Source organism: Dromiciops gliroides, chromosome 1, assembly GCF_019393635.1.
Source record: "Dromiciops gliroides isolate mDroGli1 chromosome 1, mDroGli1.pri, whole genome shotgun sequence".
Lineage (NCBI taxonomy): Eukaryota > Metazoa > Chordata > Mammalia > Microbiotheria > Microbiotheriidae > Dromiciops > Dromiciops gliroides.
The window spans coordinates 30,753,329-30,767,848 of NC_057861.1; the positions used below are offsets into that span (position 1 = coordinate 30,753,329).

Sequence of the window (14,520 nt, forward strand, 5' to 3'; positions counted from 1 at the left end):
TCGGCCGCTCGGGTTCCTCAGGTTTCGCTGCGCGGCGGCCGAGGCGCAGGCGGAGGCGAGGCCGAGGCGCGGGAGCGCCGTGCCGCGCGGGCCCCTCCCGTTCGCCAGCCGCCGCCCGGGCGGGCCTTCGCAGCGTGCTCCATGCATCCGGAGCCCGCCCCGCCCCCGCCCAGCAGCAGCAGCCCCGAGCTTCCCCTCGCCAGCGGCGGCCGCGGCAGCTCCCCCCCGACCAGCGGCAGCCGCCGGAGCCGCCGCCGCAGCGGGGACGCCGCCGAGCCGCCCGGGGCCTCCCCGCCGCCGCCGCCGCCGCCGCTGCCCGGGGCTGCCGCCGTCTCGTACCCGGAGTGGGTGGGCCACAGCTACCAGGAGGTGATGAGCCTCAACGAGCACTCCATGCAGGCGCTGTCCTGGCGCAAGCTCTACCTGAGCCGGGCCAAGCTCAAAGCCTCCAGCCGGACGTCGGCGCTGCTCTCGGGCTTCGCCATGGTGAGCCCGCCCGCCCCGCGCCCAGCTTCCGAGCCCGCACCCGCACCCGCACCCGCCGCCGCGGCGCGCCTGGCCCGAGGGGAGAGGGGGCCGGCGCGCGGGGCAGCGGCGGGGAGGGTCCGTAGGGGTTCGGCTGTGCCCTGGGGAGGAGATTGGGGGGCAGCTGTGCCCTCGGGGGGAGAAACCGGGGGCAGCTGTGCCCTCTGAAGGGGGTGGGAGACGGGGGGGGGGCAGCGGGCAGCAGGGTGCCGCTCACTGCTGGGGTTAGACCAGGGGGCCGGCTGTATGAGCCAGGGTTAGATGGAGGGACCCGGGGTGCAAGGGGGCAATCGGCCGGACGCCCGTGGCTGGTGTCGGGGTAAACAGACGGTTCGGTGTGTGCCGCAGTGGGGAGCAGTGGGATGGAGGAGTGCCCTGGATCTGCGTGGTTGGTGCAGACAAGGGGGCGTAGGCATTGAACAAGTGGCTTGAATGTCTGTGGCTGGACAGTAGACAAGTGGTCTGTCGGGACGCGTCCTGGGAGAGGTGATGGAGCCGACATCCAGGGAGGGGTCGGTCCTGCTTCTCTCTCCCCTCGATCTCCCCCCTCCCATGTGTATATGCGGGCAGGTGTGAGCTTCAGCCGCCTTCTGTCCTCCCCTCCCTCCCCATTGGTGCCCCCTCCACTGGGAACTGAAGCAGGGCAGGTGCAGATGGGGACTTCCAGCCCCCTGCCCACCCTGAGCTTTGGCAGCTATTCTCTCATCCCCACTCTCCTTACTCTGCTTAAAAGCTCAGCCCCAAGCCCCGGGCCAGCCAGCTGGAGAGTGGGAAGTAGGCCCAGCCTTGAATCTTGAACAAATGAGCTAGTCAGATGAAGAGCTGCCTGCTGGCCGACTGAACACCCTCTGCTTGGGGAGGCTGGGGGGAAGTTTGGAGGAGGTGAGGGGGGCTAAAGCCGAAACCCAAGCAGCCTCCCCAGGGGCAAGAGAGCCCTGGACAGAGAACACTGAATTTGGAACCAGATGGTTGTTTCTCTTAGCAGAGCCCTTTGATCAGGTCACTTAATTCCCCCCCCTTGGAGCCTCAGTTTCCCCAAGTAGTGATAAGAATCTGTGCCCTTCCTACTTTGTAGTGTGACAGTGAGAATGGGGTGAGCTCTACTGAACTTTTCACAATTGCCTTGCACAGTTAGGCCGTTAATAAATGTTTGTTGGACAAACCTGTTGTTTCATCCTCCGAGGAACTTCTGATATGGAAACTTCACTTCACTGATTCAAATAACTACCCTTTAACTTCATGCTCTTAGAAAGCTGCCTTGCCTGCTAAGAGGCTAAGTGAGGAGCCTGTGGTCATGGAGGACATGGACCCGGGTCTTCTTGACTCTTACTGCTTCTCTAATAATGTTTATTGAATGGAATTGAAATAAAAGAATGGATGAGCTAGCAATCAAGACTTGGCAGAATTGTTGCTCCCTTCCCCCCAGCAGATAACCCAGAAGTAGAGGGCTTTCTGTGGGCCTGAGTGTCTGTCCTCTGGCCAGTCATATCGTGGGGATGGTGAGACATGGGAAAATTTTTCTCCAGCCCCCCCCCCCCAAGCATCTCTGGTGTAGATCAGAGATTTGGATGCCAAGACACCCAATCTGAATTCTGGGCTCTGCGATTTACTAGCTATGTGACCTTGGCCGGGTCACCCAATCTCTGGGATTTACTTTGCTCGTTAAAGGAGGTAGGGTTGCCATAGGTGATGAGGAAGGCAGTGTGGTATAATGGGAAGTGACTAGTGACTTCATGGTTCTGTGGCTTTGGAGTCAGAGGAATTTGAGGGTTCCAGTCTGGCCTCTGATATAGACTCCCTGTATGACCTCAATCTCCATGGGCCTCAGTTTCAGCCCTGAAATTCGGGGGAGGGGCTAAACTAAATGGCCTCGAAGCTTCTACATCTCCCATCCAATGACCTGAGTTCAAATGCCGACAGGACTGCTTACTAACTTTATGGTCCTCATCTTTCCTTCTCTTGTAAAATGAGAGGGTTTGACCGAATGGTTTCTAAGGTCCCTTCGGGCTCTTAATCTCTGCCTGCTCCACCGGGGATGGGCTCTCAGACCTAGCTGCTCCTTGGAGTTGGGGTAGAGGTGCTATGAGGTAAAGCTTGGAAGAGGCCTGGACAGGGAGGCCGCCTCCCCAGCCTTCCCTCCTTGGGGTGGGGTGCACACTTGATGGATGTCAGCTCGAGTCTCCAGCCTTTCCCTCTGCATCAAGGGAGATAGCTAGAGGAGGTTTCAGTGGGGATGAGGTTAAGCTTACTCATTTCATCAGTCAGATTAAAAACAAAAAAGAACCAACCCACAAAAACACTTTCCAGGCAGTGACATCTTATAAGTAACACAGCTGGAGGAATGAGGGATTAGGGGATTTGAGGGGGGGGTAGGGAGGATAGGGACAGTTGGGAATTTAGGGCCCAAGGCAAGAGGGGACCTAAACAGAGGTCAGTCTGGGGGCAATTGGAGCCTGTCTCCTTCCTGCTCTTTCTCTGGGGCTCCTGGTTCCTGCTTCAGGATGGGGGTGGGGGGACTCCCCACATCCTGTCCTTGACCTGTCATTGAAATTGTTTCCCTTCAGACTTAGGGCCCAACTTGCTTTGCTGCCAGGTTGTTAGGATGTGATTAAAAGGAAGAAAAGCTTATTCACCCTCTTTGGCATGAGCAGGGAGGTGGGGGGTTTTTTTGGTTTGGTTTTTTGGCCTCCCATGCTCGCACAATTAATTGAAAATAATTTGTGAAACCCTTTCCTATCCTTGGTCTCATTTGAGCTTCTCCTCAACCCTGTGGGGTAGGCAGGGGTGATCCCCATTTTATAGGTTAGAAAACCGAGGCCTGAGGAGATTGGGGTGTGCTGCCGTAGGTCACTTGTTTAGATTCTAGGTCTCCCGGCTTCTTTCATCCCTTTGATTCAGCTCTACAAGCATTAACAAATTGTAAAATGAAGCTTCTGTTGATACTTTTTTTACATCACCTATTTAATATATGCTCATCTGGCTTTACTGAGGGGTTAAATCAGTGTTGCTTCCCTCTGGATAAGGACAACACCCACTTAACCTCGTGGAGCCTCAGTTTCCTCCTGTGTAAAACAGAATTCCTGTAGTGTTACCGCACTTCCCCCAGCCACACTGTCCTTCTCAGCATTCCCACTCAGGACCCAAGCCTCTGCTTGGGATGTTTCCCATGCCTGGAAGGCTCCTCCTCCATGGTCTCCTGAGGTCCACAACTCACTTCAGGGCTCAGCTCAAGAGTCACGTACTCTGGTTGCCCCAGGTAGCACTGCTTCCCACCTCATCACCTCCTTTCCTTCCTTCCTTCCTTCCTTCCTTCCTTCCTTCCTTCCTTCCTTCCTTCCTTCCTTCCTTCCTTCCTTCCTTCCTTCCTTCCTTCCTTCCTTCCCTCCCTCTCTTCCTTCCCTTCCTTTCCTTCCTTTCCTTCTCTTTCCTCCTTCCTTCTTTCTCTTCCTCCCTTTCTTCCCTTCCACTCCCTCCTCCCTTCCCCCTCCCCTTTTCCTTCCTCCTCTCCCTCTCCCCTGTGTTGCATAGTTTCCCCTTAGTTGAATATAAGCTGGGCCTCAGTTTCTTCATCTGTAAAATGAGGTCATGATTTCTCTGATTGCTTCCAGCTCCAGAGCTCTCTTACCATGAATCTCCTTGAGGTCAGGGACTTGCTTCCTTGTCTTTGTATTCTCAAGGCCTAACCTAGCAGTGCCTGACTCCTGGCAGGAGCTCAGTCAGGTTTTATTGATTGATAACTCTTGTGACCTCAGGAGAGTTATCTATAACATACTTTTTTAATGTTATCTCTGATATACTTTTTACTTATTAGTAAAGTGCCTTGCTAACTCTAAGGTCAATACAGTGGTTGTCATCAGTCGCTTTGAAAAGCCTGACGTGCCAGGGTATCTAGCCATACGTGGGCATATTATCTTCCGCTTTGAAAGCTCGTTGCAAACAGTGCTTTTTGGCCGTCCTAGAGAAAGGGTTTAATGAATGCTTGCTTGCTCCATTATGATGACGGGCTGGTTGGGTTTTGGGGAAGCTCAGAGTTTTAGGCGATGAGCAGTGCCCCATCATTGTCCCACGAGCAGATCATGGTGCGCTTGTATTCGCTGGCTTTTCTTTGTGCCCTGGTTACTCAGATCCCCTTTTCCCTCTGGTGGGATACTGGGGGCATGTGGAGAAAGTGCCCGTCTTACCCTGTCTTACTCCATGCTCAGATGAATGTCACCTCCCCCTTCCTAGGGCTAAAAACAGCATGCAGGGAACAGGGGGCCCCGCAGAATGATGGGCAGCTGTTCCGGCCCCTGCTGGCCCCCGAGTGACAGACAAACAGATGGTCTATGGCCAGGGGAACTTCTCCCCTTTGGATCTGGGGCCTGCTCAGGCTTCACTAACACTGGCTGTGTTGTAGAAGGGATTTTGGTGAAGGGACATGGTTTGAATCAGACGTGGCCAGACAAGAGAACGGGACTGGCATGAGAGAAGATTGGGCAGTCGGGAAGGGGGGCGGGGGGGGGGCACGTTCACCTTTTTAGCCCCTGGATGCCTTACTGGGCGTGGAGGTTGGAGGGAGGTAGAACTGAGTTTGAACCCTGCCTAAGGTACTCCCTGTGTGAACAATCTAACCTCCGTCTCAGGTTCCTCATCATGCTTCTCGTACCCTGATAGCCGTGTTGTGAGCAACAAACGAGGGGGTGTTTGTGAAGCACTTTGTAGCCCTTAAAAGGCTGTAAAAATGTGAGTTCTTATTTGTTGGAGAGGGATTAGCCTTGTTCTTCAGACCTAGAGGCCTCAAGGGGAGGTTTTGAAGAGGCACCACGTCAGGAAAAACTTGCTAACAATTAAAGTAATCTCGAGATTGCAGTGGGCTGCCTGGGCAGGTAGAGGGTTCTCCCTCACAGGAGGTCCCCGAGCAGAGGCCCGGGGAGCACTTGCTGCATGTGGAGAGGGGATGCCTGTTGTGGATGTAGTTGGCTTAAATGGTCTCTGAGCTGCTTTCTTACTCTGATGTTCTGTCTCCAGATTCTGTGACTTTCTAATGGAATGAAACCCCTGGGTTGGGGGAGGGGAAGAGAGGGTGTGTGTGTGTGTGTGTGTGTGTGTGTGTGTGAGAAACTTTGCTGACTTGATGTGTCTAGGGAGAACAGTAATGAATGGGTGTGCATGAAGGGAGATGTTATGATGGGAGGAGGTTTGTTGCTGCTCACATTGCCTATGTTCAGCCCACCTTCCCTCTTAAATATAGGGCTGTGTTGGGGGCAGCTAGGTGGCGCAGTGGATAGAGCACCGGCCCTGGAGTCAGGAGTACCTGAGTTCAAATCTGGCCTCAGACGCTTAACACTTACTAGCTGTGTGACCCTGGGCAAGTCACTTAACCCCAATTGCCTCACTTAAAAAAATATATATATAGGGCTGTGGTGAGGGACAGGGACGGGGGTGCTTTGGCCCAGCTTGAGATAACCCTAGTAACAAGTGCTAGCTAGTCAGTTTCCAGGCCCATGAGTCAGCAGAGCTAACTTCCCCCAAGAGAGTTCTTCCTAACTCCCCACCCTTTCCAGGCCATGAAGATGGCCTTTGAGGAGAGGAAAGCAGGTCACGCGAAAAACCCCACCTCATCCCCCAAACCCATATGCTCCTTAGGCATAGGATTTGGAAAGAGCCTTTACTCAAATGAGATGATTGTAAAGTGCCTGCCTGGCACACAGTAGGTGCTATATAAATGTTAACGATTGTTAGTTCAGCCCATCATCTTACAGCTACACAGTCCTGACCCTGTAACTCCCCTGCTCAAGAAGTTCCTACGCTCCCATTTGCCTTTAGGATAAAATCCAAACACCATAACCAGCCATTTTTAAAGCCCTGGCAATCTAGCTCAAGGCCACCCACTGACCAGAGATTCACTCTTCCAGCCCACGGGGCCTCCTGGCCATGCCCCATGCAGAACCCCTTCCTCTGAGAATCCTTCACCGATCAGCTTGAGGACTAGATGAGGCCTTTTCTGTTTGATCCCCCCCTTTCTCCAAGTAGCTTTACAGGTTAATCTTTCCCTCCTCCCCCTCCCCTCAATAGAATATAACCTCTATGAGGACAGGGACTGTTTCCTTTTTGTCATTGTGTCCCTAGAGCCCAGGACAGTGCCGGACACAAAGTGTGGCTGTGCAGATGTTTCAGTCACGTCCGATCTTTGTGGTCTCCTTTGGGGTTTTCTTGACTGATGCTGAAGTGGTTTTCAATTTCCTTCTCCAGCTTATTTGACAGATGAGGAAACTGAGGCAGACAGGGTTACAGCTAGGAAGTGTCCGAGGCTGGATTTGAACTCAGGTCTTCCTGACTCCAGGTCTGGTGCTCTATCCACTGTGCCACCCGGCTGCCCCTGATACAGCGAAGGTGCTTACTAATTGTTGGATGAATTAATGTTGAGTGACTTGCCTCTGATTCTTGCCTGGCAAATAGTAGGTGCTTAATAAAGGCCTGTTGTATGAATGGATGTTCAGTGACTTTTCACATTCCTTCAAGGACTCGCTCAGGTAGCCTCGCCCAGTCTGGCCAACTAAAAAACCATGCAGCCTTCAGAGCTAGAAGGGATTTATTTCAGCGATCACCTAATCTAACTTGCTTCTTTGCCCCCCAAAATGGAAACGACTTGCCCAAGGTCACACAGATAGTAATTAGCAGAGCTGGGGTTCGAGCCTAGACCGTTTGTCTCTAAAGTCATTGAAAAAGCACTTGGACCGAGCCATCTCTGATCCTCAGCTTCCTTTTCCATAAAATGGCCGTGGTCCTTGTATGTTGCCAGGCTCTCAGTTTCCTGGGATTATAGGAAGGCTGCTTTTCTCCCCAGACTTGAGGATGCCTTGATGGGTCTGAAGATCAGGGGGTTTCTGCACGGGGAAGGGTTAATGGCCTGGTGTTCCCTGGCCTGCCATATGCCCTCTGGCCGCCCGTCTTGGGTTTCTGCTTTCTGTTCAGGGTGGGCCGGTCTGTTAACAGAATTACTCTTCTGGGAGGAGGGGGAGGGACAGGGGACGAGGGGGGGACGAGCTGCTCAGCTCTTGCCTTTGGGAGGGAAGGGTCAGGAAGTCCTGGCAAGGGCCCTCCCAATCAGCACAAATGAAAACAGGCATCCTGGTGGTGACCTGGAAGGCAGCAAGGGGTCAAACCCTCCCTCAGCCTCTGACCTTTGGCCTCCTGTGCTGGGTATGAGGCACAACATAGGAGAACAGCATGCCCGCTTCCACCAGTATAGGTTGGCGACCACTCCCGGCCTTAGAGGGAAGGAAAGGGCCTTACCCAGTGTCATAGGCAGGATGGGTCAGAGACTGGACATGTCCCATGTCAGAGGTGGGCTTTCAGTCAGTTAAATCCATCGAGTGCGTAATGGATTTAATATGTACCAGGTGCTGTGACAAGAGGGTAAGGAGGGTGTAGTGGTGAGGGCACTGGACTTGGAAGCAGGGAAGCCTGGGTTTGAATCCTAGCTGCCTGCCTCTGGGCAAGTCTCTCTCTCTCTCTCTCTCTCTCTCTCTCTCTCTTTTAAAGTGAGGCAATTGGGGTTAAGTGACTTGCCCAGGGTCACACAGCCAGTAAGTGTTAAGTGTCTGAGGTCATATTTGAACTCAGGTCCTCCTGACTCCAGGGCAGGTGCTCTATCCGCTGCGGCACCTAGCTGCCCTCTGGACAAGTCTCTTAAGCACATTTCTCTTCCATGAACTGATTGCACCAAATTGCCTCCCAGATCTCTTCTCTGAGCCTGTGATCCTGAGGCAAGCCAGAACCTCTCTGTCTCATCCTTAAAATGGACGGTGGGGTAAGGACTGGCATTATCTCCCTCCCAGGCTTGTTGTGAGGATCAAATGAGATCATGTCTGTAAAGTGTTTCGAAAACTTGGAAGAAGTTCAGATCCCGCCCCTGATGATCACAGCCTGTGTGAGCTTTGTCTTCCTGGGCCTCAGTTTCTCATCTGGAAAATGAGAGGGGTCAGCAACCAGGTCGCTCATTGTCAGTCTACACTACCCAGGGCATTCTTGCCTCTGAAGGTACCAGAGGTGCCACTCAGGTGCTTCATCAGGGACAGTTGATCCGGAGTTGATCTGGTCCTGGGTTCGAGTCCTAGCCCTTGGACACTGAGCCTCTATGGGTCTCAGTTTCTTCTGGCCCTGTAAAATGAGAGGGTTGAACTAAATCCCAGCCAAGGCCCCTTCCAGTTCTTAGTCCGTGAGCTTATGTTATGATAATGGAAGCCATCCAGTAGCTGGCTGAGGTTGGAGAGTCACCTCAGGTTGGGGGTTGAGTCTTTATATGTCCCTTGCTCCCTTTGGAATAAAACACTTGAGGGGTCCAGATCCTGTGCCTTACAGAGTAGCCTCCATTCCTTGATTCCAGCCTGGGGCAATGCATCACTCAGGGCCTCCATTTACCTGACTATAAAGGAGGGGAATAGTCCCCCCTCCCTGCCCCCACCTCCCGGTGAGGGCAGGTTTGACCAAGAGCCACTCAGCAGTCAGTGGGTGTTGGCCAAGGCATCGAAAAGGTAGCCTAAGCCGAACAAAATTGGGAAGCTTGGGTGTGGGCATTCCAAACCCCAAACATAAATTACTTTTGGATTATTCCCTCCCTCCCCCCATGGCTTCCTCTCATTCCCAGGGCCAGGTGGGAAGTTGCTTAGAATAGCTTTGGAAAAAAAAAAAAAAAGACTTAGGAGGGAAACACTCTGCAGTAAACATGAGATGGGGGACAGTGGAAAGAATGTGGGAGGCTCAGGGAACTAGTTCACATTATTACCTGTGTGACCTTGATCAGGTCACTCAGCTCAGAACTCAGTTTCTTCATCTGTAAAATGGGAGGGGGCTTGGCTTAACATCATAGATCTGATGACTGAAGGTCTAGCTCTTGATGGATCGGGGAAAGGAGGCTAATTAGCTCACACATCATGCTTTCACATGGGTGATCTCAGTCCTGGGGAGTGTTTAGAATAATAATCACAAGAACCTCAGAGACCAGCCAGTCTACCGCATTCTTGAACAAAAAGGCCCTCATTACACCCTTAGCCAGCGGTCAGTTATCCAACCTGGGCTTGAGGCCCTCCAGCAAAGAGGACCCTGCCCATTCCCCTTGGCACCAGCTGGTGGTCAGGACTGTGCTGCTTCTTAGAGGAGACAGAAGGCGGCTTCTGGGTGGCCTAGCTCCTTCAGCCAATGTCACACCACACATCACCCTTCTTTCTGATCACCCTCCCGCTTACGTGTCCTTCCTCAGTCTGGGTCCCCAGAACTGAACATGTCTCCCAGTGCAGCCTGAAGTCCCAATTACCCTTCTTGGCTTCTATATTCCTCTGGTGACTCATAGTGAGGTCAGATTGTTGAGTTCTTATCTACAGCTCACATTTCTATAGTGCATTAGGGTTTAAAAAGCACTTCCCCCTCCCCCTTCCCTATCCCCATCTGACAGATGAGGAAATCAAGGCACCTGATCACAGGTCTGTGTTTGAGTCAGGCTAAGCTTGGAATCGCTAAGTTACAAAGAGATCTTAAAGGGTTTCTTAGGCTAACCCCTTGCATAATGCCTAGCACATAGTAGGTGCTTTAATAAATGCTTGTCAGTTGATTCCATTTCTCTAATAGCAGACACCCCTAACAAGGACCAGACTAGCTGGTGCCTGGGGGCAGAGGGTTCTCCCAGAACAATTTCCTGATTTGAGAGGGAGGGAGTTCTCTCTTATTGGAGGTTCCTCAATCCAAGAATGAATGAGAACTGGTCAGGTATGTGGTGGAGATGAAGCTCAGCCAAGATGGCCTGGCTGACTTTTTAGGTGCTTCGATCCTTGGAAGAAAGTTCCACTCTGTTAATGGCTTGAAACCTCTTAGGCCTGTATTCCATCAGCAACCGGAGGGAGTATATGCAGGTTTTAATTTGGCCATTGGGAAGGTGGCCATTGTCCCCCAACCAAGCATTTATAAAGCACCTATCATGTGCCAGGTGCTATACTAGACCTCAGGGAAATAGTCCCTGGGCTCGAGAAGCTGTTATGTTTACATTGAAGAGAGCTCTCAGGGTGAAGCATGCAACACTACATCCATAAACGTTTTTATTTTTATTTTTTTTAGTGAGGCAATTGGGGTTAAGTGACTTGCTGAGGGTCACACAGCTAGTAAGTGTTAAGTGTCTGAGGCCGGATTTGAACTCAGGTCCTCCTGACTCCAGGGCTGGTGCTCTATCCACTGTGCCACCTAGCTGCCCCCTCATAAACTTTTTTTTTTTTTTTGGTGAGGCAATTGGGGTTAAGTGACTTGCCCAGGGTCACACAGCTAGTAAGTGTCTGAGGCTGGATTTGAACTCAGGTACTCCTGAATCCAGGGCCGGTGCTTATCCACTGCGCCATCTAGTTGCCCCTCATAAACTTTTTATAGCAATTTAAAGTTAGCAAAACTCTTTACATGACCTCATTTGACCCTTATGGTAACTCTGTGGTACAGGTACTATTATCCCCATTTGAACAAATGGAGACTCTGAGAGCCCAGTGACTCAGTCTGGGTCACACAGTCAGTGAGTGTTGGAGGTAGTATTTATACCTAAGTCTCCCTGACTTCCAAGTCCAGTGCTTGCTTTCTTTTTTTTTTTTTTGGTGGGGCAATGGGGGTTAAGTGACTTGCCCAGGGTCACACAGCTAGTAAGTGTGAAGTGTCTGAGGCCCTATTTGAATTCAGGTCCTCCTGAATCCAAGGCTGGTGCTTTATCCACTGCGACACCCAGCTGCCCCCAAGTCCAGTGCTTTCTGCACAAAGTTAGACTGCCTCTCTGTACAGTTGGATAAATCCATTCATTTCAGGGAGGGCGGGCAATATACTTGTTAATTGGAAAAGTCAAATGGAGGGGGAAGCTAAGTGGTGCTGTGGATAAAGTACTGGCCCTGGACTCAGGAGGACCTGAATTCAAATCTGGCCTCAGACACTTGACACTTAATAGCTGTGTGACCCTGGGCAAGTCATTTAACCCTGGGGGGGAAAAAAGATAAAGAAAGAAAAGTCGAACGGAACCTTGGTCCACGCCTTTCTCTAAAAAGTCCGATGTTCACCCACTGTTCTGTTTTGGGCCACCAGTCATTATCTGTCTTGAGGTGTTGTAGAAGGAGCTGGATTCTAGTCCTGTTTTGCCACTTGCTGGTTCTGTGATCCTAGTCCAGTCCCCTCACCTCTCTGAGCCTTGATTTCCCCATCGGTGAAATGGGTGGGAGAAATACATCTGAATTTTTGAATAGCTGGTATTTTCATTCCCTGTAGATCCTTGGGATCCCAGATTCAGAGTTGGAAGGGACCTCAGAGCTTCTCATTGGATCCGTCTGGTCCAACTCTTTCATTTTACAGGTGAAGAAATCGAGGCCTGGAAAGGCTGACTTGCCCAAGGTGGGATTTGAACTCAGGTCTTCCAAATTCTAGCCATTATGCCATGCTGCCTCCCAAAGTGGCTTAGCTTCCCTGACCAGCACCTGAACCTAGGCCACAGTGGAGAAAGTGCCCGATTCTAACCACCAGACTGAGCTGAGTCGGGATTTGAGCCCTGCCTTTTGCCTTCCGGTATAATGCTCTTTCCACTACACCGTGTTTTCCCCATCGATGTCCACCAAGGTCCCTTCTGGCTCTGACCCTTCCAGAGTGGTCCTTCTTGGGCCTCAATTTCCCTTTCTGAAAAATGAGGGCCTTTCTAGCTCCACCTCTGTGATTTGATGCCTGTGGGGAAGGGAGGATGGGCAGGGAAGCCAGTAGGGAGAGGGGGCGGCAGGGTGGACGAAGGGAGTGTCATCCTGGGAGAGCCTTGCCCTTCACTGCCAGCCCAGGCAGGGGGTGTGGACTGGCCCCCCATGGGCTGCTCATCCCTGCCGGCGTGAAGCTGCCATGGCTCACTTAGCGGTGTGGAGCTGTTTATTTTGAGTGAATAGGGCCTGTGCTCCAGCTATATTTACCTTGTGGAACAACTCGAGGTAACCTGATCTCTTGGGGACAGGCTGGGGGGAGGGAGGCTGGGAGCTCTGGCTGGAGTGGTTCTGAAGGTCCTCGATCTTCCAGCTTTGCCCTGGGAACCATGGAGATCTGTGGGAACTTGCCAGGACCCAGGAGAATTGGGCTCGACTTGTTTGCTTGAGGCTGCCTCCGGCCTTTCCCCTCTTACCTCCGAGTCCTACTCTCTTCTTGACTCTCCAGGCCAGAAAGCTCAGGGTGATGGAGTGGCCCCATCCAGAGGCGGACAGTTTCCCTTAAATACGTCTGACAGCCTGATGTTTGCCCCTGAGCTTTGTCCCCTTCCCGGGCAGTGCGGAAGAAGAAGGAGCCCAGTGGCCAGAGCCCCTTTCCCTGGGCCTGTTCTCAGGGTGTCTGACCCAGGGTTCCTGCTTCAGGAGCTTGGGCGGCTGTCATGGACGCCTGGGTGACTGACCTTGGCCAAGGCCTCCTCGCCTTCTCTTTTCTCTGGAACATGAGGGCTTTGGACCATATGACATCTGATGATGGACCCTCCCAGTCCTGCCATCCCCTATTCCAAGGCCCTTCTCAGCTCTGCCATCCCCTGTTCTCAAGCCCTTCCCAGCCCTGACATTCCCTGTTCTGAGGCCCCTCTCAGCTCTGCCATCCCCTGTTCTCAGGCCCCTCCCAGCCCTGACCTGCCCTGGGCCTCCTACTGTGCTCACTTTGGGGAGAGTCTGGTCCCATGGGCCGGGCTTCCTTCAGCCTTTGGGTCTCAGTTTCTCCATCTGTAAAGTGGAGTTCTCACCTATAGTGCCTTTACTGGGCCTTTGTGTGGTTTCATGTCTTGAAAGGAAGGGACTTGGCCATCCTGGAAGTATCCTACGAAAGCCATTGTTGTCCCTGTCCTCGTCCTCCCTGTCCTAAGGACCCTTGGGAGCCATAGTGTAAGTGCTCGAGGCTCCCACCTGCTGACTCTTGGACTCCTCTGGACTCTGGGTGTGTGAAAGCGAGGCCTCCTTGTCACTCCCTGCCTGGCATCTGCTTGGTTGTTCTAGAGAATCCCTCTCTCCTCGTGTCCGCCAGAGCCCCAGGGGAGGCTGCTAAGAGACTGTCACTGGGGATGGACACGCTTTAGACTTTGCCCCTCTCCTCGTTTCCCAGAGCACAGCCGCAGATGGAGGCCTGAGCAGGGCCCCTTCCTGGCTCTGTGGGGCCACAGCCGTCGGGGGTTGGTCAGCTGCTGCTTCTGAGAAGAGGAAGTGCCAGGGGAGGAAATGACAGAGGTGGGGGTTGTGGGGACAGTAGTTAACATGCTGACCCAAGTCCATGGCTTTCTCCATGTTTCCTCCTGTGTCCCAAGAGCCAGGAGCCCAGTAAAGTTTCCATTTCCTTCTTCAGCTCATTTTACAGATGAGGAAACTGAGGCAAACAGGGTTATGGGACTCGCCCAAGGTCACACAGCTAGGAAGCGTCTGAGGCAGGATTTGAACTCAGGGTTTCCTGACTCCAGGCCTAGCGCTTTCTACTGTTACCACCCTACATACCCATGTATGCATCTGGGAGCACTGTCTGAGAAGGGAAGAGGCCCTTCTACTGCTGAGGCCGGGCTATGCCCAGCCTCCAAAGCCACAGGGCAATAATGGTCATGATAGTTCAACAATCTGCTGAGGGGGTGGGTTTGAAGAAGCATATTTGCCCCTGTAAAAACAAAAAAACAAAAAAACAAACCGGTGGTCTTGGAGTTGGGAAGACCTGTGTTTGAATCCAACTTCACACACTTTGGTGTGTGACTGGGCCAGCCATTCATCCTTTTCTAGCCTCAGTTTTGTCATCTGTAAAATGGAGATAACCATAGTTCCTACCTCCCAAGGTTGTGGGGAGGCTCCAACTAGAAAGTGGTCTCCATGTACCAGCCAGGATTATTTCCCCTCCTCCTTCCTCTGAGTGTTGGCTCAGTCTCTGCTTCTGCTCACTGCTTGGGTAGGGATGGGTTGCCATGAGCCACTAGACTTCCTCCATCTTGGGCCCTGTGTGGCCAACTCCTTTAACTTGGCA

General features: G+C 52.6%; 1 protein-coding gene across 1 annotated transcript in view; it reads left to right on the plus strand.

Annotated features, from left to right (window-relative positions):
* The window catches only part of ORAI1 (ORAI calcium release-activated calcium modulator 1), a 25,032-nt gene continuing 10,512 nt past the window's right edge, over nucleotides 1-14,520 (plus strand). Inside the window, exon 1 of the mRNA XM_043967906.1 lies at nucleotides 1-486. Coding sequence (XP_043823841.1) covers nucleotides 142-486 — 345 coding nt within the window. The 5' untranslated portion in view covers nucleotides 1-141. The remainder of the gene's footprint in view (nucleotides 487-14,520) is intronic.